Source organism: Filicampus tigris, chromosome 12 (assembly GCF_054856515.1).
Source record: "Filicampus tigris isolate MCC_2025a chromosome 12, RoL_Ftig_1.0, whole genome shotgun sequence".
NCBI classification, from domain to species: Eukaryota; Metazoa; Chordata; class Actinopteri; order Syngnathiformes; family Syngnathidae; genus Filicampus; species Filicampus tigris.
Window position 1 is genome coordinate 8500672 of NC_141228.1, and position 26923 is coordinate 8527594.

The following is a 26923-nucleotide window of genomic DNA, read 5'->3' on the forward strand; positions in this document are numbered from 1 at the left end:
TCATATACCTAATCACAAAAAAAGCCCTTAAATCACTACAGAGTCTTTTGAGGTGGGCATTTTAGTACTGATGTCATTTTTACATACAAACCTATTATATAAGTGCCAATGTTAAGCTTATCCAAATGTCGCTTTAAGGAAGTTATTTCGAAAGGTATAAGCGCACTTGGTCAAATGAAGTTTTGGTACATCAAAGTTAAGAACTTATATTGTGGAGAAAGATCATTTTGGTCCTGAAGTACATGTCACAGTGAACCTGACCGGATCCCAGAGATCAGTGTGCTCTCAGTTCAGGTACTCAACTGATTGCTTCCACTCCATCCCAAAGAAGAAGCAGACATGTTGTTTATGTCACTTAAATTATATTGAAGAAGAAGTGCATTTTTTGTTTTATTGTCCTCTGTATCCTGACTTGAGGAGGCAATTATTTAGTCAACTGCCTGATGTGACTGTATGTTTGTTTGCAATGTCAGAGGAAGAAACACTCAAGTATCTGTTGAAGTATGAACCATTTGATTTGACTCAATTTCTATTACGTGCTTGGATATTTGTGAATGTCTGCCTATTATCTATTTTTCAGTCTTATAAGCCCGTGGCGGCTGGGCACCTTATGGTGCATGACACCAAATAAGAAACTAACTAACTAAATAACTCATCAACTAACTAACTTGCTAACTATGAATGGAATCAGGTGGATACATAGGTTTGTTGTTCCTTCTGCCATCTAATGGAAAAGCATTTAATTATTCTGCCTGCCATCTATATGTCGTAGCATAGATAGATGAACTAACATGCATTTGTAATCAATAAATAGTAATTTTCTGACATGTAAGGCTCTATTTTCGTGAACAGCGCACGTATAGCACGAGGCGCAGTCTAAAGCCAAATCACACTGCAGGAATTACTGATCAAAGGGTCTACTGTACAATAAAGCAAGCCTGATGGTCTTTTGTTTCCAGTAGAACCAGTTGCCTCCATTTAGTTGTATTTGGTCAGGAATGAATCTCTCACCTCTGTGATATTTTTTTTTTTTTTTTTTAAATCAAATATCTATATTAAGTCGCTGGTGGTGTAGTGGTACACTCGCCTGAGTTGTGTGCGGGCAGCGTGGAATCGGTCCCTACTCAGTGACGGTGTCTGTGTGTGTGCCCTGCGACTGGCGACCAGTTCAGGGCGTAGTCCGCCTTTCGCTCATAGTCAGCTGGGATAGGCTCCAGCACCTTCCCGCGACCCTGTACAGGATAAGCGGTGTGGTAGATGACACATGAAATATCGATATTATATACTATATAAGTACTGTACTTAATGCTAAAAATATCTAAATCCTTTCAAAAACTAAAACCTTTATAGCTGACTTAAACACATTTGCTTTTGTAGATTTTCCTCCACAAGACCTAAACAATGGAAACATTGGCTGTGTTTTCTATTATGTCCCTTACTTAATATAAATAGGATGATGCATAGACACAAGCTGTTTTTATTGCTTATTTGATCGTAGTGGTGTCCTTTTATGGGTGCACAAGTAAGAGAATGACGTCTCCCCACCAATGAAAAGGACTCAAATTCCTTTCCCCCCTGTGGACCATTTATAAATGTCTTATTTATGCTTTGAACATTTTCTGTGGAGCTCAATCTTGTCTCAAATAGTTTGTGTCTGTTCCCAAAGCCCTTCCCCTTTTGCAAGGAGCAAAAGGAAGCATGACTCAAGGGGAAGATGATTATCTGAGCGGCTGGGAGCTGAGCAGCAGCAGAGGAAAGGAGATGTTGAAGGGTTATTGTTAAGCGTGTTGTGACACTACCTTTTTAAAACGTTTTTTCTTTTTTTTTTTCTTTTATAACTTTCCTTTGACAAGGTGCACACATTGAAAATGGTTCCCCGTCTCCTGTGGCCATTGCGTTAGATCCATGACTAATGAGAAGCAGATTGATTGTCTGGATGGAGAACTCAAAGTCAACTTCTAAGCCCCTCTAATGGTAAGACAAAAACCTATCAGCCTACTAACTCACTTGATAAACGTACAAAATTCAGACAGTTTTATGTTAGAAGAACAGCATTCATTTTGTTGTCTGTAAATGGCAGTACTTTTGTTCGAGGTTACATCTGAGTGCAAGAGTTGGGTTAAAGCAAGCAAGTACAGTACAGTTAAATAGAGGTTCTGCTCTATTAGTAGCAGTAGTAGTAATTGCGGGCATTATTTTGATAGTGAGCCTTCAAACACTGGAGCCTCCAAGGAAACTACTGTAGCGTCAACAAGGTTGATCGCTATTAGACCCAAAATAGAACTTATTCCAATTTAGGGAGGTGGTAAAAATGTCCCTGTCCTGCCTGCTCAGTACAATAACGTATTGCTAAAGTAACGGAAATAACAATAATAGATGCATGTCCAAGGCATGCATACCCAGTATTGATCATAATTTTACTCTAGTGATTAACTTAATTTTACACCTGAATGAGAGTTGGGAATTAATTTGATGGGAAACAAATATTTTGAAAAACAAACAGATTAGATCTCGGATCACTGTTGATCATTTTGGGATTGGCCAGTCCCATTTCCTGTATATACGTCATAATCTTAATTCTTCACCAAGACATTTTGGTAAATTGTGTCCAATTTTATATTTACTTAAAGACAAAGGTCCTGTCTTAATAATTGTGTAAAAGTATAGAGGACAATATAGGACCCGCAGGACAATATACTCTGATAGGTTGGATAAATGAGAAAAAAATTGTATTATGTTCTTTCTATTGAAAAAAAAAAGGCTTTCTAAACAGGGCTCTATGCCTCTCGCTTTGTCTTGTTCTCCAGTGAATTAAATGGTGTTAGACCACAGTTGTAAAGTCCCCCACGGAGACTGAAGCATGCTCAGGAAGCCAACTCAGATACAGTACTATATTTATTCAGTTGAGCAGATACATGTCAAAGGAATTGATTACAGTACTATATTTATTCAGTTGAGCAGATACATGTCAAAGGAATTGATTTCCAATATAACAGTCTGTGAATGTTAATACCATCCATCCATCCATTATCTATACCGCTTATCCTCTCAAGGGTCGCGGGGAGTGCTGGAGCCTATCCCAGCTGTCTTCGGGCAGTAGGCGGGGGACAACCCTGAATTGGTTGCCAGCCAATCGCAGGGCACACAGAGACAAACAAACATCCGCACTCACAATCACACCTGGGGGCAATTTAGAGTGTCCAATCAACTTACCAAATGAGCAAGACGAGATCGGTCAAACAAAAAAACGAGTTTTTCATTTTTTTTTTCCCTGTACAAAAATTGTTATACGGCGTACACAATTTGAAATGATCAAAAAACGTATAAAATACGGGGAAAACATCTAAGTTGACAGACATGTGATATCCATTCCTGGACACAAACAAGGTTTTGTAACATACAGTATATTATTCTCATTGTCCATACTGCAGTTCACAGCATCAGTTCAAAATCATTTTTCTAACTTTGAACCTAATTTCACTTACTGTATGAAACTGTAGAAGAAGGAAAATGTCGCTGACTCATCCCTCTCACACTGGAGAAATGCAAGTGTGAAGACGCAGCTTAATTATTTACATTTCTGCAGATTTAATTTAACATGATGGACTCTATATTGGTTGGTGGCGCAGCGGCATAAAAAATGGCACATCTTGATTTCCATGTCTGTGCACCTGCTTGGGAACTTGTTCTCTCTTTTTGCATCATGCTGGGTGTTCTGGCATACAGAGGTTGGGTTCTTTGACGCGTCCGACACATCTGACATTTTGAAAACAAAAATTCGCCGAAACTTTATCCCTGCTGCAACCACTTCTAAATTTTGCTGCAGGTAGCCTAATGTGATTCTGTTAAATTTGATTAGGGCACAGGCAGACAGATTCCGAGCTCCACAGTTGTGTGTGGTGGATGTTATCATATTTCATTCATAAATTCAGTATGACAACAGAGTGCATCAAAACCTCTGAATCACTACTGAAATTAATTCCCTTGACAGATCTGTGATCTCTCTATCCAACTTTGCGGCATTCGCCCGTGGAGGACCTACTTGCACTTCCTTATAAATGTACTTTGCGCATCTCCATATACTGCAGGACTTTTCTGCCATGCATGCATGCAAGGACACAGCCCTCGCAACTGCATTGTAAGGCAATGAGATGAGCTGCTTTGATTCACGTTGAATCTAGTCGACTGTGTTCGCACTCACAACAGCGCAGGCCACACTCCTTAAATGCTTGCGCACATTTGCGAAAATAACAACACCAGGTCTAACATGCCTCTGTGCAGAGGTAGACAGTTTTCTGTGCTAGAATTGCCCTAGGTGCGAAAACAGAGCCCTATGTGATCAACTATGAAAATGCACCTACTCTGAACATTTGGATGCTAACTGGCTTGTTTTGCCTCCCCCCGGCCCCCTAACAGCTAGAGACGGCAACAAGTCAAACAGGTGGCAACCAGGATGTGAGCTGTCCATGATAATGATTCTTGTTCTGCTGAGGCAGTAGATTTTATAAATGTCCTTCTGGGAGGGAAGGGAACAACCAATGACCTTCTGAGAGAAATGTTGGAAAATCAGCAGCTTTTCTTCCATGTTTGTGCCTCCTGAGCACCCATAAGTAGAATAGGCCCTGTTGTCCCGAGTACCTTTTTTAGCACCTTTGTTTAGCACCTCCTGACGTCCAAAATGAGCCCCTTTGTTTTCATTGTACTAAGTGCGAGGGAGCTGACTGAACTCTACAATGTAAATATCAGGACCTTTTCCCTGTAAGCCGACTTGTCGCCCCACGATCAGTCCAAGACAAGTACCTCAATGTTCAATGTCATTTCAGCGTCAGGGTGATGATTTCAACGATTAAACTTGGTGTGTTGGTATTGACTGCACTGTGATAGTTATAGACTATAAAATATGGTAGATTACATTATTTTTTTCTGGTTGAATATGATCCCTAAAAAACACCACATATATTTAATTCCCTTACATGAGATCATCTTACTGTTCAAACGAATCTATACATAATGCAAAAACATGGTTACTTTGTTTTCAATGTCTCAAATGTCGGAAATGATCACTGGGGGGATTATGGGCCGACTGTGTTTCCTGTTACTGTCTGAATTAATCTCATAAATGTTTCCTGACAGCTTTTGGGTCACGGTCGACCCACAATTTACTCTATTTGTGGGTTGTTATTTGTTGGGTTATTCAAAATAAAAACATTTTCTTTTATAAGAGAAGCGCTACTGACAATTGTTTCTGAGTAGGCTCTCAGAAAGAAAAATATATATATTAAGTCCAAAATGATGATGGTACAATGGTTTGTAATGAGGAGAATTGTGTATTTCTAATTTCCATGGATCATATATCTTAGTGGTCTATGAGATCAGTGGATTTGCAAACCAGATCATAGTTACTTGCAATATTCAGTTTGTTGTCTACTAAAATGAAGAGAAACAATCTGAACACATCTTTTTATAGTAATGAACATTTCTTGTTTGCCACTGTTTGCTGTCATTTAAGACAGTAAATCACACTTGACAACTAGGTGCAAACCTTTTTATGAATATTCCGTTATGCTTGAATGATTTATTGCAATAAATCAGCGCTACGACATGTGATTGTTGCCTGAACACAGATTAATATATGTAACATGTACAAAGATTAATGAGGAAAAAAAACTCGGCAACAAAACCTAACTCCTTGATCAAATGTATATACAAAATGGATGATGGATTTTGTGCTTTCTCTTTAAGGTTGAAGAGCCATTCTTCATAGTGATATTGTTCTTCAAAATCCAAACCACCTCATCTGGACACCATGAACACTTCCACCCAACCACCATCCAACGACACTCCAATCTGCTACACCATTAACAGCCCTCCATTTAAGTTTGTGCCCACCATTGCCTCAGCCTACTTCTCTTCCATCTTCAGCGTGCTGGGTATCACCTCCAATCTCATCGCCTTTGTGGTTCTCATCAAGTCATTCCAGCGGACTCACAGCAGCTCGCGTTCTTCCTTCCTCATTTTCCTGGGCGGCCTAGTGGTCACTGACTTCATGGGTCTGGTGGTCACAGGCAGCATCGTGGTCTCCTTTCATGTGACACACTTCAACTGGCGCAATTTAGACCCACACTGCCATTTCTGCAACTTCATGGGCATGTCCATGGTCTTCTACGGACTGTGCCCGCTGCTACTTGGTGCCGCTATGGCATTGGAGCGCTTCATTGGCATCACTCGTCCATTTGCACGCAGCACCAGCATGCCCAAGAGACGAACAGTTTTCATGTTGTTGCTGGTGTGGTTCATTGCCGGCTGCATAGCGTTGCTGCCGTTGACAGGAGTCGGGAGCTACCACATGCAGATGCCTGGCTCCTGGTGTTTTTTTAACATTAGCTCAGAGGGCAGCGACCTGACCTTTTCTGTGCTCTTCTCCATGATCGGGTTGACGTGCATTGCTGTGTCCTTTGTGCTGAACACCGTGAGTATCGTGACACTGATCAAGGTGTGCTGCGGACAGGATAAGATGCAACGTCCGCGTGATCAGGAAGTGGAAATGATGGTGCAGCTCATCCTGATCATGGCCATCGCTTCCATCTGCTGGTGCCCGATGCTGGTAAGTCTATTTGTCCGGACGGAAATCTGAAATATAATTCTGCAATGATTTACACCCCAGGCACATTTTGTCCACTAATTATAAGAATTTGCCCAAGACAGAGATACATTCAGGTGGAGAATTCATTATAAGAATTTATATGAAAACAATAGGGTCCTTGCAGCTTTCGCTGCTCAGGCCATTAAAACAAAAACTTTCAGATTCATGACAAGTTCTTAAAGTGCAGAATGGTCCCTGGACTTTAGCATAGTGAATGCTTTGCCGTTGCCTATATAAGGACACGAGATAGAAAAAAACAGATAAGAAAACATTCATGGTACATTTCAAGAAGGGTTTCCAGTCTGGCTCATCTTAATACTGTACAAAGATTCACTGATAAGGTTATAAGGACTCCTCATAGCTACTGCTACAGAGCGTCACTTCACATCAGAAAGGCATCTAAAGAATCCCGCACCCTATTCTGACATTTTTATCTTTTTTAACCTTTTCTATTTTTTTTATCAGCACTGCCATAATGAGGCATCATACCATGCAAGGAGATTTTACTGTGCTTCCTTTCTACATGCTTCATTGCTGCTCAGCAATGCAACGTCCTCATGAGCTGAACTAAAAGCCTGCAGATCATCTGAGGGTCTTTAACACTATATTTGACATTTACCGTGCAGCACAGGCAAAAACAGCATCCTCAAAAGGAAAACTACTGTAAAACATCTCCATGGTGATATCAGAAATCAGCAAATTGTGAAAGCTGAAATACTCTGCAAACATTTACCGGAGGGCCATAGAAGGTGGTGTTGCATGATGCATTCAATGATCCATCACTGTCTGTTTTTGACTGTTTGCAACTGCAGAAACTCAAAATAGACCCAGACAATAAACTACAACGTAGGAAAGTGATATGCTTGACTGTCCTACCTGCTGACACCATTCCTTTTCACTCGGTTAATATGAAAAAAAAAAAGTATTTTCTTGCTGTGAGCCGATGCTGGAAAAAGTAGTACCATACACGCTTTTGTGACCTCTGCCTGAATTATTGTAGTTCTCTAATCCAATAAGTCGTTAAAGACTAAAACCCGTCCAAAATTCTGCAGCCTAGGTACTGACTAGAATGAGAAAATTCATATTTCTAATGTAAGCTTTACTGCACTGGCTTCCCATAAAAAATGTTTTAAAAGATTTGAATTTAAATCCTTCTTCTCACTTTGTGATTAAAGATGTGTTATTTGGGGTGTTATTTTTACATATCATTGATCAATCTGAAGTGTTGAAAAAGGCTTGATCTCTTTCAAAATGCAATGGTTGAACAAACTTGCCATTTTTGGAGTCTCCTGAAATGTGACCATTTTGGAGATATAAGGTTTTGGCCGGATGCCAGCAATATGTAACATGTCCTGTTACAAGTTCACTTGTGAATAGGTGCTTTATAAATACATTTAAATTGAATTAGTAAAATATGTCAACAGTAAGATGACAATTGTAATAACAGATGAACAATATGCACACATTTGTCTTACTCTATTAGGGGACGAGACTCACCTTGCAAGCGCATTCTCCCAATGCGCGTCACGTCAATCAGTTGTCATCAAAGTTCGAATTTGGTGTATATTTGTATTTTAGATTTTATTGTAGGAGTCGTTTAACAGCAGTTGTTCTCCATCTTAAATGACAGTTAAGAAGGATAGAAAGCCTTCTTAATCTCCCTCACTTCCCCAAACACATCCATCACTCAATATCAAAGGTAAGGCTGCCAACAATCATTTTAACATTTGAATAACAGTTTAGAATGTTTATGTTAAAACATTTCCTTTTAATGTCATAAATATTATGATATGGGGATTTATGATTTTAAGACTAAAAAACGTGTTTCATGAAACCATGCACTATTTTTATACAACCAGTAAGAGTTGCCCAAGTCACATTCTGCATATAAATAAACCACATTTTATGTATTTGTAGCTCTCTCCACAACAAAACTGACACAGGCGGTTCTTGGGAACGGGCGTTTATTGCTTTCGCATCCTCTGCCGTGGTCATGACTTGCACGCGCCTTGTACACGCCATCACACGACTTGCACACCCCGTGAGAACTACATTTATAAACAATAAAACAGTATATATGAGACGCACAGCATCCACAAGGTAAACGTAAATTACAACAAATGAATACCTCGTTGGCCTGCTTGCTGTGAAAAGAGGTGAATGTCCGGTAATCCACAAAGGAATTTCCTTTTGTCCTCATTAGTGTCTCTTTGACGTCATCTTAACTTCGGAGCACGAACGGTAGCATTAGCATTAACAGGTGGACATGCGCAGTTAATGTCACTCACTCCAAACTTGCAGTAGTAGCAACACAAGAAATAAAGGCTCCGGACATGAACACAATATGACATCATCAACAGTAATTAACATATTAACATGTTCTCTTCTTATTAATTCACTTCAATACTAATTCAATTAGTATTAATTCACAACAAATATCACTGAATTTCTGACTCGACTGACAAACTATGAATTATTAATTTTCAAATGCAAGAGTTGCAGAGCAACACTTAGGCCTACAGTATTTATGATAACAAACACAACAAACAATATAGTTGTGATGTTTGTAGGCCCATTAAATACAATATTTGTTCTACAGCCCGGTCTAACCTTGGTTGTGTGATACCTTGCACAGATTTATATTCTGGCGAACTCTTCGACTGCTGAAGCCGTAAAAGATGAAAGTGTTTTGTTGTACATACGCTTGGCCACCTGCAATCAGATATTTGACCCCTGGATATACATCATGTGTCACGTTTCCCGAATAAGGCGAGTGAACTGTGAATGGTAAAAGGTTAGACGACTCACACAGTTTCACCATAATCATCAGTCACCTCTCTTAACATCTGTCTGTGAGCTGCAGCAAGCCAAACCATGTTTTGAATGAAGTCATTCATTTATTTGTTTAATGTCTGTTCTCCTCTAATCCATTAAATCATTTTGTGATGCTGCTGCTGTCTATACTTGCTTTCAAGACCCTGTCATTTGTTAATGTTAATGCTGTCTTTCAACATTCAGTGAGCATGTAAACTGTAAAGTTGTCAGCTTTTCAGATCATCTATTACAGCAATATAAGTTACTCTTTAGTAAATCTCCATGTTGACTCAATTTTGTCATCTTTTACAATTGAATGACAATTTTGTTTTGAATTTCACATGGGGTAGACTGGGGCTTGTTGTGACACGGGTAAGTTATCACATTGCAATTATCTTCTCCACCAGAGAGCGCAACTGAAAAGTGGAATACAGTACTAGTTTTCTTCCTTTTTAAGGTGAAAACAATAGCACATTTTGAGCTGAGCGCTAATTAACCATTTTGCACGAAACAAAGTTAAAAAAAAAGTTAACTTAATATATTCTGAAACAAGCATCTTGCAGATAAAGATTTTAGCAGTGATACACGTGGGCTTGTTAGAGGAGAGATTTCGACATATTTTCATAAATCAGTCATTTCTCTGTTTTAAATTAATTCTAAACTGCAGCTAATATTAATAAACAAGGTAGTTGGTGTCAATCATTTTGGGGTGATTTGTCACATGACATCCAAAGAATGGCCCAATGAAAACTGAACTCCTTGGAAATTGGTGTACGTACACCAGAATTGCTATTAGGATGATAAGTGACGAATAAGGAAGTTAGTTTGTCAGATTTTGTTTGAGTGTTTATAAATGCATCTTCCAGTTGTTGTTCTTACTATGTCCACATTTCAGGACTGGTTTAAGTTTCATGATGAACCAAAGCTTTCTGTTTTGTAATTCGATTTAAGGTAAAACGGGCATTTGAGGCTGAGGTCCTAAGGACTAATCCAGTTCATCCATCCATCCATTATCCTAACCGCTTATCCTCACAAGGGTCGCGGGCGTGCTGGAGCCTAACCCAGCTGTCTTCGGGCAGTAGGCGGGGGACACCCTGAATTGGTTGGCAGCCAATCGCAGGGCACACAGAGACAAACAAACAACCTCACTCACAATCACACCTAGGGGCAATTTAGAGTGTCCAATCAATTTACCATGCATGTTTTGGGAATTTGGGAGGAAACCGGAGTACCCGGAGAAAACCCACGCAGGCATGGGGAGAACATGCAAACTCCACACAGGGAGGCCGGAGCCGGGATCGAACCCACGACCTCTGAACTGTGAGGCAGACGTGCTAACCAGTCGACCACCTTGCCGCCATAATCCAGTTCATGTGGCTTAATATTTCCTGTTAAAATGTCATCTTTGGCCGACTTCAATATTCACTTTCAAGTAAAAAAAAGAAAAAAAAGGAGAACAGCAATTTTTTTTTAAATTAAATTCAGCATGACATCTTCCCGCAAACACTGAGACAATACCCGATGGTGGGACAACATGTCACATGTTCACACTCTGATTGCTTATAACTGCGCTGACACAAAATATGAAAATGACATGAATACGAAATATATACCTGAGACTTTGGCCTTACATCTTGTACACATTTTGTTTATATATGATGTATTGATTCCAATAAATATTTCAACGCGTAAAAAGTGTGACATCGAGCTCCAGTCTGCCCCAAACTAATTCATAGTTGCCACAAACCCAAATGTCCCAATCACAAATCATGGCACAATATACAGTATTAGTTTCAAAATACACAGAATGTCGAGTACTTTCGTGAGTTCTTGAGGATAATTTATTTAGCGGTTATTTTGGGAGTGGAGTGCATGTGCCTGTGCATGTGCATGTGCATATGCACACTGTATGTGCATGAAACATTTCTTGACATAATATGATATGAAGTACAGTATATTCAAGAATATATTATTACAAATTCTCTTAAGTACATATTGCAGAGTACAATTTTCAAATAGCCTCATTGTCACTTGGCATGGATTCGCTGCTGAGCAACTACTTGGAGTATTTATGGTAAAGTGCATGCATAAAACCTGTTACTGCTCTCTGTGGCTGTTCCACCCAACCAAAGCTGTATTTATTTTTATATTTTTAATTTCATGTCATTAATAATGCCAGATGTTCTACAGTGATTGGAGTCACTGCAATTTGACTACTACTGACTGTGCAATGAAACAATCTTTTAAGTCACAAAAAAGCTGCTGTGAAAAGGTTAACGTGTCATACTATCCAAGATCCAATTAATTCCACTAATGTCATTCATTTAGCTCTCATTTCCCATCATATTCTGATCTTGTTAATTTTGTGTCATTAATGCAAGTGTGACTTCCCTTATTGAATTTCCACCCCATCTATGGTGTTTCATTTATTCAATCTAATTTATTTTGTTTCCTCCCTCCTCCACCAGGTCTTTATTGCACAAACTGTGCTGAGTGGACATCCTCTCCAGGTCATATATCTTCTGCTGTGGCTGCGCTTTGCCTCCTGGAACCAGATCCTAGACCCATGGGTGTATATCCTGTTTCGCAGGGCGGTATTACAGAGAATCTACCCCCGCATGGACTGGTCCCAGTGGTCCCAGTGGTCCACCTTAAACCAATCTTTCAGGAGCACCATTAACAGATTAACGCATTCTTCCTCACTTGGAAGGCCCCTTAGGTCAGACGAAATGGGACAGAATGAAAAGTTGAATGAAACAGCCCATACATAAAGCTACTTCTTCCTCCTCTGAGATGGTTGCCCTCGGGTTTACAGAAGAGAAGAAGCCCGTTTTTTTCCCTTGTTTGTTTGTTTGTCTCTGTGTGCCCTGCGATTGGCTGGCAACCACTTCAGGGTGTACCCCGCCTACTGCCCAATGACAGCTATATATATATATATATATATACATATATATATACACATATCCCCCGATGCAGAATTGTCACTCAACATCTTGATTGAAAACTTCTTCTTCTTTTCCTTTTGGCTTTTCCCTTCAAGGGATCGCCACAGCGAATCAATTGCCTCCATCTAACCCTGTCCTCTGCATCGTCTTCTCTGACACCAACTACCTTCATATCCTCCCTCATTACATCCATAAACCTCCTCCTTGGTCTTCCCCTAGGCCTCCTGCCTGGCAATTCAAAACTCAGCATCCTCCTACCAATATATTCACTATCTCTCCTCCGGACATGTCTAAACCATCTCAGTCTGGCCTCTCTGATCTTATCTCCAAAACCTCTAACATTGTGCTATCCCTCTGATGTACTCATTCCTGATCCTATCCTCCCTGGTCACTCCCAGAGAGAACCTCAGCATCTTCATCTTTGCCACCTCCAGCTAGGCCTCCTGTCTTTTCCTCAGTGACACTGTCTCAAGACCAAACAACATGCTGGTCTCACCACAGTTTTGTACACTTTTCCTTTCATTTTAGGTAAAACTCTTCTATCACACATCACACCTGACACTTTTCTCCACCCGTTCCATCCTGCCTGTACACGCTTATTCACCTCTTTTCCACAATCTCCATTGCTCTGGAGTGTTAACCCTAAGTACTTAAAATCCTCCACCTTCTTGATCTCTTCTCCCTGTAACCTCACTCTTCCACTTTGGTCCCTCTCATTCACACACATGTATTCTGTCTTACTGTGGCTAACCTTCATTCCTCTCCTTTCCAGGACAAACCTCCACCTCTCTTGCTTCTCCTCTACCTGTTCCCTGCTCTCACTGATCTCCTTCAGGTTACACCATCTACACAAGATACAGTCTAGCTGTGTGCTCCTACCACCACTCTTATAGGTCACCCTATGTTACTGTCTCTTCTGGTAGAAAGTATTCACTATAGCCATTTCCATCCTTTTTGCAAAGTCAACTACCATCCTTTTGCGTTCCTCTCCTGGATACCAAACCTGCCCGTCACCTCCTCATCCCCTCTGTTTCCTGCAACAACATGTCCATTGAAGTCCGCACCAGTGACAACTCTCTCACTTCTAGGTATACACTGCATCACTTGATCAAAGTCCAGCCAGAATTTCTCCTTGTCCTCCAGCTCACATCCTACCTTGAACATCACACCTTCGATTTCTAGCTTCAGACTCATCACTCTATCTGACACTCTTTTTACCTCCAGCACATTCCTAACAAACACCTGCTTCAAGATAACTCCTACTCCATTTCTCTTCCCATCTACACCATGATAGAACAACTTGAACCCTGCTCCTAAACTTCTAGCCTTGCTACCTTTCCACCTGGTCTCCTGGACGCACAGTATGTCTACCTTCCTCCTCTGCATCATGTCCACAAATTCTCTACCTTTTCCTGTCATAGTTCCAACATTCAATGTCCCTACTCTCAGTTCTATACTCTCAGCGCTCCTCTTCTCTCCCTTCCTACGAACACACTTTCCTCCTCTCCTTCTTCGACCAACAGTAGTCCAATTTCCGCCGGTGCCCTGTAGGTAAACAGCGCAGATGGCGATCGTTGTTAACCCGGGCCTTGACCGATCCGGTATGGAAGTCATAGGTTTGATTCGCATCTTTGATTTGGCAAAAGTTTCACATACACACTTTGCACTTTGGATAAGTGGGACTTTACGCTTTGCACATGCATGCATTCACATTTTATGAACTTGGAGATGAGCAAGTTTCTGTTTTCTAATGCATGTACTGTATGCATGTTTGTCCATTATATATGCATTAGTTGAAAAAACAAATCCAAATTGTTCTAATGAATAGACCGCTTTGAAAAGAGTATTTAAAAAAAACATGGCTGTGGAAAATATGTGTGTGTGAAAATATATCTTTATTAAATGTGGGATACCTAGGCTACCCTATTCCTCTATATTCTCATGAACCCTCATATTACAATATTACCCAAAACCTGTACCAACACAGTTTTGAAAGATATAAATGAAAATATTTTCTGAAATATTTTCCCAAGAACAGATTAGTAAGACATCTAAGCACCATTAACCTACACATGCTAGTCTTGTCCAAGATACTGCTTGCTGTCTTAATTAAAAATGCCACTGGGGACTGTGGTATTTCTGTCGTTTGCTGCTTGTACTGCCCTCCACGATGTTTGACCTTTGCACGTTTTGAGAAATTAAAATGGAACTGATGCCTGTTAAAGACCATGCAAAATAAAATATCATTGTATTGTCACTGAGACGTCTTGCTCATTCAGTACATTTCACAAAATAGGACATGCTTGAACAAAATGGATCAGTCTGGTGCAGAAACTCAAGAGCATCCTCTGAAGTGTTTAATCTTCATTTAATATGTGAAATGAGCCATACATTATCAGGTGTTCAGATGGAGCTCATTCATACAGTCCTGTACATTGTTATGTGTCAAAGTAAAAGATCACTAGCAGACAAACACTGATGTGCAATGCTGCATTACAGAGCATATATTTACACCTTGTTTACCGTTGCAGAGCTAGACAAACCTATAGTCGTAATGTCTCCTTCGGATGTATAGCAGTGAATTTAGAATCTTGAGTTCATGAAAAGGAAAGGTGGTTTGTTGCATCCCGGTATCTCTCAATTGAGAAGAAACAATCATGCACCTTTTAAATTAATGTTTCAAAAAGAATCCCGCTGTTGAATTTCTTGATCTCTATGGCTATGATTCTTGAGGAGCCTGGAACTGAAAATTCCACAGAGGTTCACTGTAGCATATCTGACTTCCTGATTTTGATCAAGGATTGATTGTTTTTCCTGGTGCAGTTATTTCCTGACAGATGCTTTTAAGTCATTATCTTCACAGACCAAGAGGAAAAACCTTTTTTTTTTCAACAGATACGACAATGTTAATTAGATTGGAAAATATGTGTTAGTCCGGAAGGCACTTATTTTTTTTAAACTAAACACAATCTGAACTACTGTGCAATTAGTATTGTTGTAAACAAGATTAACTAAATATCTATATTTTGTATTAATTATTTAATATTACGTTTCAGTGTACTGTAGTGTAAATGCAATACATTTTCTATGTGTTATTTATTTGACTTGGAAATGTACATGATGGTCAGATCCTCATTCTGATGTGAACAATAATGTGACCAAAATATAAAGCATACATTAATTTCTGTCCCCTGCCATGGTTTTAGATCAAAGTTATTCTTGCATAAATGTTAAATGTATGTGAGTATTAAACATTTATGAATGAATTAATCATTCATGTCAGAAATGAGAAAGCTTTAATGCCTTCTTATAATTGGATGTGCCAGGCAGTACAGCTCTATGGTCTTCAAACAAATCTAGATTTTCCCATTTTTGACGTCTCCTATTGCTCCCCACACGTCAAACAAAAAGACATCAGGAAAAGCGAAATCTCCCAGAACTGAGTCCAGAGCCTCTGCAAAGTCGTCGGGGTTCTTCTTGTCTTTGCCGGCTTCCACAATTGTAGTTGCTGCACAGATGAAGGGATACACACATTTACAATCTCTTTGATTCATGTCAGTAAAAGGTTGGATATTATGTTAGTTCGATTTCTTTTTCGATCAGTTTGTTCAAACACTCTGGTTTTGCTAAAAAGAACATGTACAAAGGTGAAAGGTCATAATTACATCCTGTTTACTTGGAATATTCTTATTACATTTTGCCTCATTCTTGTTTGTTATGACAATTTTAAGACATGTTTAGAACAATTGTTGATGAAAGTGTAACAACTTCACCATAAGCCTGTAGTTGCTATAGTATTTTGTATCAATGAAATTTCACATCCCAACACATGTTTTTTTAATGGTCCCATTAACATGAAAATGTTCAAAAATTACAAAATCGGACACACATTTTTACGTGTATAGGTGGCGTGGTGGACAAATGGTTAGCATGTCCGCCTCATAGGTCGTGGGTTCGATTCTGGCCCGGGCCTTCCTGTGTGGACTTTGTTGTATGTTCTCCCCGTGTGCCTGCGTGGGTTTTCTCCGGGTACTCCGTTTTTTCCTCCCACATTCCAAAAACATGCATGATAGGTTGATCTGCCACCGTAAATTGTCCCTAGGTGTGATTGTGACTGTGAATGCTTGTTTGTCTGCGTGTGCCCTGCGATTGTCTGGCAACCAATTCAGGGTGCACCCCGCCTACTGCCCGAAGACAGCTTTGATAGGCTCCAGCATGCCTGCCACTCTCGTGAGGATAAGCGGTTCAGATAATGGATGGATGGATATATATATATATAAATAGAGAGAGAGAGAGAGAACCGCTACTTCATGACAACATTTTTCAGCCCTAGTTCTGAGAAAGGGCCTCCCTCGGGTACAAAATCAATGACCTCTGACGTCACAAATGTTCTTCCAGTTAAATGGGGAAAAAAATCAAATACGCAAGTGCACTTGAATTCTTGCCTGAGGAGTGAATGCTATTTTTGATGCAAATATAGCAACCATCCATATACTTTAAACCAGTATAGCAGTCTTACCAAGCTCTAAATCTCGGATGCCCATGTAGCTTTCGAGCAGGTCATCCACTTTCATGGTGGCCCGTTCTTCAAACTCATTCTGCTGGGAGGAAAACCGGTGTTTAAAAATCACATTTCAAATTATGCATTCGACTTTGGATTGTTGTCACAAAAAAAGCTATTAGATAGAGCAGTAAGCTTTCTGGGTAATTGCTTCATGTTGTGCTATGGCAGTGCTTCTCAAATAGTGGGGCGGGCCCCCATGGGGGGGTGCGGTGCGATGCTGAGGGGGGCGCGTGTGACCGGTTTCCCACCGTACTACAATAAATCTAAATTCCTAATAAGGTTATTCTTGTAAATTGAACTATCTCTTTCTTTTTGTTCCCTTTATGTTAACAAGGATACGATGTTATGCAGAGGTGTACCTATTACTATTTTATAGACAAATGCTATTACAGTATTTATAGTTGCGGCGGAGAGTGGGTGGTGGGGTAGGGGGCGCGAATTGTTTTCTTCTTGCTAGGGGGGGCGTAACAGAAAATAATTGAGAAGCACTGTGCTATGGTAACTTTGTTGACATTTCTGTGTGTTAACTTTGTTGGTTATCTTGAACTTTTCAGGTGTGGGGCAAAGTCTCCAGTTTGTGTGTGTCGCTGATAGTTCAATCATTATCCTACAAACTCACCACTTCCTGGACGGTCGCGGAACCTTTGGAACGAAGGCGCAGGGTTTCCCTTCCATTGACGATTTTGCCTTCATTAGACTTTGGTGCCTTGGTCCTCATTCCAATCATGTCTAAAACACACGCGCACACACCCACAAATATAATTACAGATGTTTTAAATCCCTGTTGTGTATGTTATAAATTGCTTTTAATCTTTGTGTCTGACTATCTTTTAATAAAAACAAAAAGTAAAAACCTCTGTAGTCAAAAATCTAAAATATTTTCCTTGCAAGAAGAAGAGTATGCATCACTTCCAACGAAGCACAGAGGTTGCATTTCCCACCAAAAACATATTTGGCATATTCAACTGACTATAAAAGCGTCATCTAGTTGATGAGTGTTATTGTTGCCCATAGATAGACAGTCCAAAAGCTCCCCTGCGAGTAAAATCTTAGCTTTGAATTGCATTATTTGGAAAAATTCTGTCTGCATCTACAGTAAGTGAGACTTCTGTTGAATTCTTGTTTATCTGTGTTTGCCCGTAATTTAACACACAAAACATGTAGAGTTGTAAACAAATGTAGAGTTGTATACATGCCATTCTCTGCCGGAAGGTCATTATTAGTTTCGATATGATGATGGATGGGTTTTTACATTGTATAACTGTCTACATATTTTCCTGTCTTGCAACCGTGACATCCGCACGCACTTTACAGATCCAACGAATGGAAAGGCCCTGTTCCAGCACACTTTCACTGCTCTTCAGACAGTGGGAATATTTACCATTAATTCAACCGGGACATTTTGCAGTCAGATTTCACTAATATTGGATGTGAGGAAAGGCCTGATTCACAATATTTGTTATAGTTCGTCTTGAAGGATGGGTTGTGATTTAGGGCTCTAAACCAAACTCATCTTTGTGCATGCATATGTGGTACCCCTCTGTTAATGAAAATTAAATAATATTAATAATAATAATAATAAAGGGGGTCACGGGGCGTGCTGGAGCCTATCCCAGCTGTCTTTGGGCAGTAGGCGGGGGACACCCTGAATTGGTTGCCAGCCAATCGCAGGGCACACAAAGACAAACACCTGCACTCACAATCACACCTAGGGGCAATTTAGAGAGTCCATTTAACCTACCAAGCATGTTTTTGGAATGTGGGAGGAAACCGGAGTACCCGGAGAAAACCCACGCAGGCACGGGGAGAACATGCAAACTCCACACAGGGAGGCCGGAGCCGGGATCGAACCCACGACCTCTGAACTGTGAGGCGGGCGTGCTAACCAGTCGATCCACCGTGCCGCATTTATTATTATTATTATTATTATTATTATTATTATTATTATTATTATTATTATTATTATTATTATTATTATTATTATTATTATTATCCCTCCATCCATTATCGATACCGCTTATCCTCACAAGGGTCGCAGTATTATTATTATTAATATTATTATTATTTCATTAACTGGGGGTTTCATTTTTGTGCAAGCATGGATTTATGGACCTTATTTTGTGCACTGTGGAACCATCATGCAAGAGGAGTAATGTCTGTAAAATGTGTCCAAAATGTCTTGGTAATATGAATTAAAGTTAATTATGCCGTAGTTTAGTCCAGCCCTTGATTGAATCATAAATGAATTAAAACATATAGGTCAATATTTTTTGTCTGTGACTTGGTGATAAGGACAAGAACAGGAAAACTATTGAGTCTGTATTTGTGATGTTAATCTCGACCGAAGTGGCTCTTCATCGGTTACATTGTTCTCACAGTCACATCAGTTTTACTGTTATTAGGAAGTCAACTCATTAATTCTCCATTTTGTTTCCCATCTGATACAATAGGTCTACAACACAAAGGCTCCAGCCCTGTCAGCTTCATTCGCTCACAGTGACTTACTGGTACTCCTTCATTTCCTTTCCAATGTGTTGTGATCAAGTGCAGTAAATAAGGCTCCTTGACAATTTGCTGAAAATATCTATTGGACAGGGAAAGGGAGACAGACGCCTACATGGCGAGGAATTTTGTAAATAAACCAAAGGTTAATTTTATATTGTTTAGATTATCCAGGATGATGTTGCCAAGGAAAGTTTTACATCAAACTGTGTCCACACAGTTCAACCAGCCAAGTAACTCAGCCTCAACTCAAAAGTATCCACACTATCGTTGGGTCCGTGCAGCTGCGTGGGGCCCATAGTTCAGCCTTTACAAACCTGTACGTTAATCCAAAACTACTGTGAACTGTCACAGTTGACACTATGAAAATATATGTGCTGATACAATCAATCAACAGACCAAAGATATGTTGGCACTTTTGGTCTCGTAATACAAAACCTGTTGAGATGCTAACGGTCAACCATCAAAGTACTTCTAAGGCTATTGGCCACACTTCCTGTTTTGCTCCCTTTCAGATGATAGCTACTGCCTTGTTTTGTTGTTTTTTTTCCAGTTACGCTAATTGAAAGACCGACCCCACTTCCTGCAGGCATATACAATATGCTATATCTTCCCTTTTCACATGGCAACTCTGGAAGCAAGGGCTTATTATTTTATCACTCCATAATCAACATTTTTCTTTTTTGCTTAATTTGTTGTGCAGAGGATGAATACTATTACTACTACTACTACTACTACTACTACTACTAATAATAATAATAATAATAATAATAATAATAATAATAATAATAAGGCACACTTTTCTTCCTGCTGCTTGACTGATGACACTTTCAATGACACTGGTTGAAAAATATCCTTCTTTGTTGAAGAATGTGCTTGTATGATTCTTCAATGGTGCTATGAATCATTGTCAATATTTATAAAACATTTGTGCCTCTCAAGCGGCGATTTTAAAAATGTTACCCAAAATCAATGAGTAGAGGCGTTGTACAAAAACTAACACACAACCTACTATATTTGAGTGGTTCCGTAAAAAATAATTTTTAAATTAATATTATGGTCGATACTAAACCTGAGAGCAGCAGTGATTGCAAGATAATGTATTTTCACGACAAAATGCAGCATTTTAGCCGTAAAGAGTTTTCTTTACAGCATCTTGCTGTAAACATTGCGTTTTGAATGTAGTTTACTGTTGAACCTTTTCCCTCCTACTAAATTATCAGAAGAGATTGATGAAGTTCCTTTAACAGAATGATTGCTAGCAATTTTAATGTACCAAAAAATCTGGTCCGCTATTACACGGTACATATTGCAGCCACATGGCAGGATGGTGAATTTGACTTAAAATAAAATATAAATTTAAAAATTGATTCTCAAACTATTGGACCTTTACCGCACAATATTAATGATTTTACAGTACTGTATACTAAAATATAATAATGACTGTAATGTCCTTTATTCTTTAAAAAGCACTTCAGTGGTGAAAGTTGTGTGTCTTAATTATTTCTAGAATGTGCTCTGTCCTTCTATGTGTTCAACATTGATGTACATACAGTAACAGTGTATAAAGCGTAACTCACCAAAGGCCCTCTTGGGTCCGACCAGGCGTAGCGTGAAGGGAATGCCTCTTGGTTGCTCTTTCAGCATCTTGGCCACTTCATAATGTCGACATCCAACAATGCTCTGGTCGTTGATGGCCTCGATGTGGTCACCAACACACACTGTCTTCAGTTGATCTATAGTGCTGTCTTCTTTTATTCTCTGAAGGGAGAAAGATTCCACTTTTAGCTTTGTTTTGATGACCAATTCCTTGGGGGTCTCTTTAGAAACAATTGAAAACACAAAAATGTCCATTTCAAGGAGCTGGTTGGGTTGATATTGAGAAAAAAATCTAAAAAGTTTGCCAATGTGCTGAAATGAAAAGGTTCCTTGCAGGGCACTGTCCTTATTCACCTTAATGAATGCATATCCAGCACCATTGTCTGTGATGGTGAGGCCCAATGCATCCTCTGTCTTGGTCACCTCCACCTCCTTAGTCTCTCCTCTGACGTGAGCAAAGATGAAGTCCTCCAGTCCAATCTGCCCACCGAGTAACTTCTGCATGTCCACTTTATAGGAGTTGAGGGTGCAGAACAGGATCTGAAACCCGGAAAAGACATGCAGGTGCATCTAAATAAATGATAATCTCTCATTCCTTTATTTAAAAAGTTCAATTCAAAAAGTGAAACAAAGACTTATTAAACACCAATTCCTACGTACGTAATATCTACAGTATATCCATTTTCGCGGGGTGTTGTTTCTTATGTAATATTCAAACTTCCTGAAAAGGTGAATTAGCCGCACGACCTTCAAAATTGTTAAAACATGAAATCTATAAATAATATTGTGTGTGGTTAATCTCTACTTGGAGAATTTCACTTTTTAAATGAAACTACTGAAATGAATTTCATGATATTCTAATGTAGTGAGTTGCACTTGCAACTGTGTATGTTTGCCTCCGCTGCATCGTTGCCATTTGCTTGTTGTAACTCTCTTAAAATAAACATAAATGTATGTCTTTTTTCAACTCTAAAACTGATAATACACCTATTGAACTAGTGGAAACATGTAATAGTCCTTCTCCGGTTTTTGTCGTTGTACTGAAACTCCACATTTGAGTAGCATGTTTGAAAGTAACAGGAGTGAGTTTCTAGCATAGGCTACAGGAGAATTAGCTAATGTTTCAAATATAGCTACATGGCATATATGCTAATTGCATGTTGTTACAAAGCACATCAGTTATTCAAAACAGACAAACATATACAGAAGGGACTAAGCCAAAAGTCGAACAACATTAAAAATAAATACACTAACATAAAAACTAATGTAGGAAACAGGATTGAGCCGTAATTTTAACACCTCCACCCCAAATCAAATGTTCAGTCATTATTCAATTATAAAAACTGAGAGCACTATTTGATTCAATTAAATTAATTCATGTCATGAAATTCACTTAAATTTTTTCACATATGTTTTGAATAAATATATACATAAATTCAGCAAAAGTATTATTTTATTTCAGTTTGTAAAAGTTCTTAATTTGATCATGTACAGTACATTGGGTGCACGTGAATAAAATGTGATCAAATGAAGTCATTTTATGTTAGTTTTCCATTTCTAATTAAGTTAATTTAAAGGACTTTTTTTTTTTATGTATTGTACTCTACTGTTAAAAAGTGACCGGCAGTATCGTAGTACTATAATCAGGGGTAGTACTGTAATGTAACAAGAAACTCTCCGGCTGTGCTTTATAGATTTTGAACAGCAGGGGGAAACATATTCAAACAAATTGTCAAGAGTAGGCATTCAGGATGAATCCGTTTTTATACATACTGTACTGTATTGTATTTACAACTACATTACCATAGCCGTTTATAAATTGCTACATTTATACATTATATTTCTCATATTATACCATAGTTATCATGTTCATATTATTTTGAATGTGCTGAAGTTTTGAACTGTAATTTGATCTGTAACTGCTGATGTCAACATACCCCTAAATATGTGTTAGAAATTATTACTACAAATGAACGTGCAACCTTCACTGTTCAAAACAGTTCACTTTTTGTCAAGTCTGTGAAGAAGTAAAATACAATCTGCCAAAGTAAAAAAACAACAATAGAAAATAGATGAATAGATACATAGATAAATGGATAAATAGATAGATAAATGAATAAATACATACATACATACATACATACATACATACATACATACATACATACATAGAGTACATACATACATAATTAAAACTAATTGTGAGGTTAAACAAAAACTTTATTTCATAAGCCGCAAAACAAAGGGAAGATAACCACAGTAGCTGTTATCTGACCTGGTGTGGTTCCGGTTAGATATTGTACACATGCGATATTGAAGCCTGACTACAGTTCAAGGTCATTTTTGTCATCCTGCTGCCACTGTTCGGTTCACATGAGAGCAAGGTTGTACAGCTCATTATCTTGAATATCTTTAGAACACTTCTGACTGCTGTTTAAAGGGTTTTTTTATGAACGTGTTAGTTAAAGGTTTTTTTTATGTACAAAACTAAAGTTTGTTTATTAATTTGTGGAATACCTGTAAATCAATGAGAAGCCAAGGATCTCATGGCATGCTAAGTTATAAGTATAGTTAGTGTGTTATAAGTGTTTATACTCGATATATAAAAATGTTCATTGTATTCATTAACATAACATATTCTCAATTCAATTCAAGATAATAAATGTCCATGTTTTATTCTTAAATCCGTCATAGTAGTAGCATCAAACATGATGGTATTGCATCTTGTGTAACTTCAGCCAGTCATGTCATCAGAATTATGGCTAGTGTCTTCTTGATAAGAACGTGAAGGTTGACTGTTGTGGAATAAACTTGGTCTAATCTCCAATCCCGCATGTCCTTCAAGTAGAAAATGCAGATAGCAAAAGCCTTCATATCGGCCTTAATATCACTACAGATTGGCAGTGCTGGTGTTTTACTGCTCACATGCTCAGTGAATTTTAAAGTCTAGCTCTTATTAAATGAATATATATGAATCATTTGGCATAGAGATATGGTTACTGTACAGTTATGTATTTGCATTTTAAACATTTTTTAAAGTATGTCGGAATGAATTGATAGGCACTTGTGCTTTCTGTTTTTTCTGTTGCCTTTCACGTTTGTTTTGTTAATCACTGCATCATTTGTTTCTAGCTGCTGCAGAGACTCCATGAATTGGGGGTCCGAAGACAAACAGTACAGTGGACTCCTGCTAGTCAAAGGGGTTGGAACTGAGCAGGAGCACAACAGTTAATTAAATTAATGCTACGTTAGAAGTGATTAGACCTTATAAGTTAAAACATGAACATACCACAAAGTATGATCCCAAAACCTTTAAACAGCATTGCCAATACTTAAAAACATCCTCAAACATTGATTTACAATAAAAAATACAGCTGAGCAAGCAAAATACACAATGTACAGTTAGCTACCTGTACATAAGATTCAACAATTATGATGATGATGATGAATTACTATAGCAGTGCAGTCCAGTGTAAAACAATGAAGATTTGACTGCACAAGAAAGTGCAGTAATATCAGCGATGATACCGATACTTCTGCGGCGGGCTGTGCTCATGGGAAACTCGCCGCTGATTCGTAGGGAGCTGGGGCTAGGCTTCAGTGTTTACTTAGCTGAAACTGCTGGCTCCATGCAGTGACAACATGAACTGGCGGTCATCTATAGGTTTAGCAATGTTCCGCTGGGGTGTTGTTATTGGATTCCATTGGTTTTGATGTTGTGTTTAGTCTTAGTATGGCAAAAAAAATTGTGAGACATAGGCATCGCCATCTTACCCATCCTCTTCTCTTGCTGACTCACAAATCTAACATGGCTGCTGTTTACAAAATGAAAAAAAAAAACAAACAGACATCTTCGATGACATGTTTGAGTAGGTCTAAGTGCAATTTGGTCATCTAACATGGCTGCTGTTAGATTTGTGAATGGAGGAATTAGTCAGAGACTGGGAGAGGAACGAGCAAGTGTGTGTATGTATCCAGAACTTCCATCAAACACAGAATTTCTGCCTTCCACTAATCGTCCAATGTACAGCCAGATCATGTCCGTATCGCGTTGGCCGGTCACGGACCAGATCTGTATGACTACATAACCTCCAAAATAGGTTGAGATTTGAACGTCAAACTTGACCTTATATGGAGGTCGATATGACGTTTAGTATTTCGACTCTCACACCTCTCATGAAATTAGAAACTTTCTTTTCTCCAGGTGAAGAGCAGGTTCTTATTCAATGCAGACCTGGCTGCAATGGAGGACCAAGTGAGTGTGCCAAAATTTAATAATAAAGCTTTGAATGAGGAGTTCCACGGTGGCATGCTAGTTGGACTTCTGTTGCGGGCGATTGGTTGACTACGGCACTTGTGCATTTTGGGGCAAACGAAGAATACGTTCGGAAAAAGTATAGGAATATAGCTTAGAAATTTTTACCCCCGACCCATATTGGAGAAGGATGAATATTTCTGGTCTAGAGTATTATGCAATTTTCATGTAACTAACCAAGATGATCCAAATATGAGAACAAGTACACGTGATGTTGCGGCCATTGAGTATATTGTGCTGTCGTGATCCATGTAAAGATGTGTCGAACATAGAGTCACTTCAAAAGTGTTTCATGAGAACTCGCCCAAGAATCCCCCAAAAGACTACATCAAACTCAAGAACATAGCACGCTGAAGGCCATGAAAGCAGTTTTGTACCTCTGAGGGAGAGATGTTGAAAACTTCAGCAATCTTGGCATACAGCTCCTTGACATTGGTGAATCCGTGGATTCGGCCTGTGGGGCTTCCATGGGCCAGCTGCGTGTGGAAAATAAGCCTCGGCCGCGGGTATTCAGGCGGCCCCGTTGGTGGTGGTGAAGGAGGAGGAAGCGGAGGCGCTGTGGGCTCCATACGCCCCTGATTGTGGCTTTGGGCCTTATGTCCCTCCATGGCCTCTGCCCCAGTTGCCTTGGAGTCCTGTGGGCTCATAGCCTCCCTGCTCTGCATCTGTTCACGTGCCTTCCTCCTCTGGGAACCCGGGTGGTGTAACTGCTCTAGCATAAAGAGACAAACACTGACCTCCCCCCTTAGCTGCCCAAACCATCCAAACACCCTCAGCTTTGGGGAGAACTGCAATGATGAATTAGTCATGAAAAAAAAGCACGGTAACTCTAGCTTCCATGTAGAAACCAAACACCCTTCGAGAGGATGACTGTATGTGTTACACCTGAGCCTTTGGTAGCTTATGCTCAGAGAATAGACTCAAATTAGATCCAAGTTTGATTCTAAAAAATTACAAAATGCCACACGAATGACCCATTAGCCTATCTGTGAGGAATGCAATTTGAATGTGTCTTTTGTGTATGAAATCCACGACTACTGAGAAAAATGACCATCTAGAAACAGCTGTCCCAGAACGAGACGTAAACTGATACCTTTGGTAAGGGAGTATAGGTGCCTGCCTTGTCTGGCCTCACTGACTGATATGCTGGGGTGAATCCTTGGTGATGCAATGACCTTTTTGCCTGTGCAGACAGATGCTTAATTCACATTGGTGATGCATACAACAATAAAAACAAAATGCATTATAGTTATACAGTGAATCACCACAGACTACAACCACAACAATAAAAACAGTAATATATTACTGTTTTTGGGCTATGTACATGACTGGCTCCAAACCGGCGGGCAGCGTAAATGTGCATGCAGAGATGTGCGCAATTCAGTGCATCTAAAATACAGAGGTCTGCGCCACTGTGGGAGTGAACACAGCGGACTTATCAAAGTCCAATCAAAGTGGATCCTGTCATTCCTTTTAAATGAAGAAGAGTTGCCGCACACTGGCATTCTTGACATGGTGGTGCGTAAAAAAAAAAAAAAATC

The 26923-nt window shown here is 39.3% G+C and overlaps 2 protein-coding genes across 3 annotated transcripts; one reads left to right on the forward strand and one right to left on the reverse strand.

Moving 5' to 3' along the window:
* Positions 1–1740: 1740 nt before the first annotated feature.
* On the forward strand, positions 1741–14659 carry tbxa2r (thromboxane A2 receptor). The gene is made up of 3 exons (XM_086047398.1): positions 1741–1974; positions 5743–6604; positions 11926–14659. Exons 2-3 carry the CDS (start codon positions 5807–5809, stop codon positions 12226–12228), a joined length of 1101 nt encoding a protein of 366 aa, XP_085903524.1. The 5' UTR covers positions 1741–1974; positions 5743–5806; the 3' UTR covers positions 12229–14659.
* Positions 14660–14920: 261 nt separating this feature from the next.
* On the reverse strand, positions 14921–26289 carry gipc3 (GIPC PDZ domain containing family, member 3). 2 transcript variants are annotated; one of them, XM_086047572.1, is made up of 6 exons: positions 25760–26289; positions 21422–21607; positions 21049–21229; positions 17586–17695; positions 16922–17000; positions 14921–15910 (listed from the first exon to the last, which is right to left on the reverse strand). In XM_086047572.1, the coding sequence occupies exons 1-6, from the start codon at positions 26189–26191 to the stop codon at positions 15759–15761; spliced, it is 1140 nt and encodes a 379-aa protein (XP_085903698.1). In that variant the 5' UTR covers positions 26192–26289; the 3' UTR covers positions 14921–15758. The 2 variants fall into 2 exon arrangements, with proteins under 2 accessions (XP_085903698.1, XP_085903697.1); XM_086047571.1 differs by having other exon boundaries at positions 16922–17003.
* Positions 26290–26923: the final 634 nt, after the last annotated feature.

Excerpts from the sequence above, each read along its gene's own strand:
- tbxa2r (XM_086047398.1), top strand. The coding sequence starts at position 5,807 with ATGAACACTTCCACCCAACCACCATCCAACGACACTCCAATCTGCTAC. Across the intron at positions 6,605-11,925 it reads TCTGCTGGTGCCCGATGCTG|GTCTTTATTGCACAAACTGT; the intron begins GTAAGTCTATTT and ends CTCCTCCACCAG.
- gipc3 (XM_086047571.1), bottom strand. The coding sequence starts at position 26,191 with ATGACTAATTCATCATTGCAGTTCTCCCCAAAGCTGAGGGTGTTTGGA. Across the intron at positions 21,230-21,421 it reads CTGGATATGCATTCATTAAG|AGAATAAAAGAAGACAGCAC; the intron begins GTGAATAAGGAC and ends TTCTCCCTTCAG. Across the intron at positions 17,004-17,585 it reads CCGCGACCGTCCAGGAAGTG|CAGAATGAGTTTGAAGAACG; the intron begins GTGAGTTTGTAG and ends TTTTCCTCCCAG.